Raw genomic sequence first — 3,049 nt, forward strand, 5'->3', positions numbered from 1 at the left:
ATTCATCAAAGACGATAGTTAATGGTTTGAAGGAATAATGCTATTGAAAAATGTATATATCTCTTATATCAATAAAAAGGAAAATACGAAGTCTGGTACAACAAAAAAAACAGCCTGGAAGGTTTTTTGAATGTAATCAGTTACTGGTTGTATGCCATTTTGACCTTGAATGAACTTTTTTCGCTTGGCAAATTTGTTTAATTAAATTTGTAAATGATCAAAATATTGGATGAAATTACACGGAATAATCTTACGTCTACTATTGTAAGCATCATCTGAAGGGGAAACTGGTAATTTATAACTTTGTTCAGTTTCACTATCATAACAAAATACAATACTGTATTGAATTTTGGTGATTTGATTCGTATGGAAAAACTACTTTGATATTTCTGAACTGAAACAGATAGCACTTTGAAATCGCAAATGCATGACTTGTAGAAATTTTTTGTAGATCAACAGAATATCATAAGCAGAGAATTTCCTCACATCGGCAAAACATTTCAAGTTTTATAAGTGAATTTGCTGTAAATGATGTTATTTAGAAGTGTGAGCTACTAATCTTGCCTAACAATATGTAATTCGATATGAGTACGCAAATATGAATGCATCTCCCTTAATTGCCCATCCATCATTTTTCACTGAACGTTTACGCAGGTGCAAATTCAATCGAAAAAACAACACGCTAGAAGGACTTCCTGGATAACTATTCAGTCTCAAGGCCATTGTCCACTATTAGCTTAGTTTACATGTGTCTATAGCTTAGTGTGAAAAATTCTACCATTAACCATTTGAGTGGAAGTGCTTAGATAAATACCACATGTTTTACCTAAGATTACTGTTGTTTTGACATAATTATAAAAGGTCAGATGGATCAGCAATGGTAGCACAGATTAGGTTTAGTGGTAAACAAACGCTTAAATGGCTTTTCAGAAATTTTTTTTGCAATATTTTGCATATTTTAGAAATTACAGTTCCAACATTTATTTCAATCCTTCTCTCATTAATACTTTTCTGAAGAAAGCCACGTGGCGCAACAAATAGTTTGATAGAATTAATCTTTTCATAGTAGAAAAACTGGAAGAGTAATGGCTCTGAAGAGTGGTTACTATGCGGAAGCACTCATTGGGCACTTGTAAATGGTAGTAAAAAATGCTTTCGGCTTGAGATTATTGAATTTTTACAGTTGAATTAATTAAAGTGCCAAAGTTGAATGACCAGGTGTCACTCCATATTACGTCATTTATAAAGCCACCAACCGCACAGTTAAGACCTTTCGGCTATCAATACCGTAGTCTTCAAGTTATCAGTGTTATGTGCTGCTCGAGAATAATTAAATTATAATAAATTGATTCGTTTTCTGCCCATTTTTTTCAATTTTTGCTATACTTTCTCAATTTAAAAATTCCTTATATTATTACATTTAATTGCTAATAACATTGCATAGCACCAATTAATACAAAAAATAAATACAAAAATAAATGTCAATAATTAGCATTATATTTGATAATTAAAATATGGTATTGGATAGCCAGATCATTCTATCTTACATATCTTCCGTCATTCCTGCCATATATACTTTCTTCAACCACCAGGAACAATTAGCATTGTGCGTGATCGGCATGCCTTATCTGCTACAATTAATATAACGGACAAATATCACACATAGGTACATAATAAACACCCACTTCACTCTTTCCTCAGATAAAACCGCTCGAATATTCGTTTCAGCAAAGCATTAACAAAATTTTTTGCAGTGAGTGTGATGAAAGTTGAAAACGATAGGCTTCGCAGCTGAAATTAATTTCAATTTTGGTGTAATTGGTGAGTATCCACTATTATTGGATAGAATTCGAAGCAAAACTTCTTGATGTATTAAGAAGTAATTGGTCGGTCAAAGCGTTAAAAAACGTTGCAGTATTGGATGAAACTCCAATGGTACAATATTGGCAATTTGGGCCTTAAACACCGAAATGTCTGCTATTCCAAACATAATTCATTAAAAATTTTCCTATTCTTTGATCATTTACAGAGATTGGAATCGTCTTTTCAGAACGGAAACGTAAAGGATTCAGATGATTTACATCACAGTATACTGCTCAGAAATCGGCGTCAGTGGCGCATTTTTAGACAATTTGCGCAATAATTGTAATTTTAAACCTTTACGAAGATTAGGATTTTATTACAGTACATTAGATTTGCATTGTTTACACAAAATCTAATGTGGGATTTATTTAATTTCGAGTGAGTCATATTTTTACTGTATAGGACAATCCCCCGGGAGGTTATGTAACGAATGCTGACCTGTGACGATGATGGCGCAGGTGTGCATGTAGAGCGCTGTTCCTCATCGATATAGTGGTACTCGAACCTGTCAGCCATATCACGCAATTGACGAGCTATCATTGACGTGCTGAGTTGTATTCCTAAAATTCGATGCATTTTATGTGACACAAAAAAGGAATTTGCAAACTTTCTGATTAAAAGTTCTTCAGGGGAAAAGGACAAACCAGGTGATGTTTGCATGATAACATCCATAAATTTCGTCATCAGTCTAGTTTCTGTCGCAGGAATGAATACAGATATGTGATTGCCTATCGGAACGATTCGTGCAGTATCCGTCACAACTGATTCAATGAAGCTTGAAAGTATCGTTGCCCAACACGGAATATATCCTAGTGGTGAGGGTAATCTATCGACGAGTAACGCTGTGCATAACATCTAAAATTTAGTCATTTCATTCGAATATTTAAATTGCGCTTACAACAAATGACTGGGAAGAATGTGCACATTTCAAGCAAACGCATAGACAGTTGACATCGTACCACCCATAAGAGCCGAACATTCATGTAATGTCTGTCCTTTTCTAACTTAATGAGTGAGAGATTTGCAAGAAGTTGCAGTATTTCAGTGGAATGTGCTGGTTATATATATAAGAATTTCAGTAATAATAGATAGGTTACTACCGTATCACCACAAGAAGACGATCGATGTGGATAGCCTTCTACGGAATGATCCAAGAAGCCAAGCAACAGCAGAAGCAGTCGACAGT

General features: G+C 34.3%; 1 protein-coding gene across 1 annotated transcript; it reads right to left on the reverse strand.

Moving 5' to 3' along the window:
• Positions 1-1,891: 1,891 nt before the first annotated feature.
• Positions 1,892-2,718, reverse strand: LOAG_14077 (hypothetical protein; the record flags this gene model as incomplete). Its single annotated transcript, XM_003149579.1, has 3 exons — positions 1,892-1,957; positions 2,302-2,423; positions 2,508-2,718. The coding sequence occupies 3 exons, from the start codon at positions 2,716-2,718 to the stop codon at positions 1,892-1,894; spliced, it is 399 nt and encodes a 132-aa protein (XP_003149627.1).
• Between the last annotated feature and the right edge of the window lie 331 nt (positions 2,719-3,049).

The sequence above is a fragment of the Loa loa genome, assembly GCF_000183805.2.
Source record: "Loa loa unplaced genomic scaffold supercont3.88, whole genome shotgun sequence".
Classification (NCBI taxonomy): domain Eukaryota; kingdom Metazoa; phylum Nematoda; class Chromadorea; order Rhabditida; family Onchocercidae; genus Loa; species Loa loa.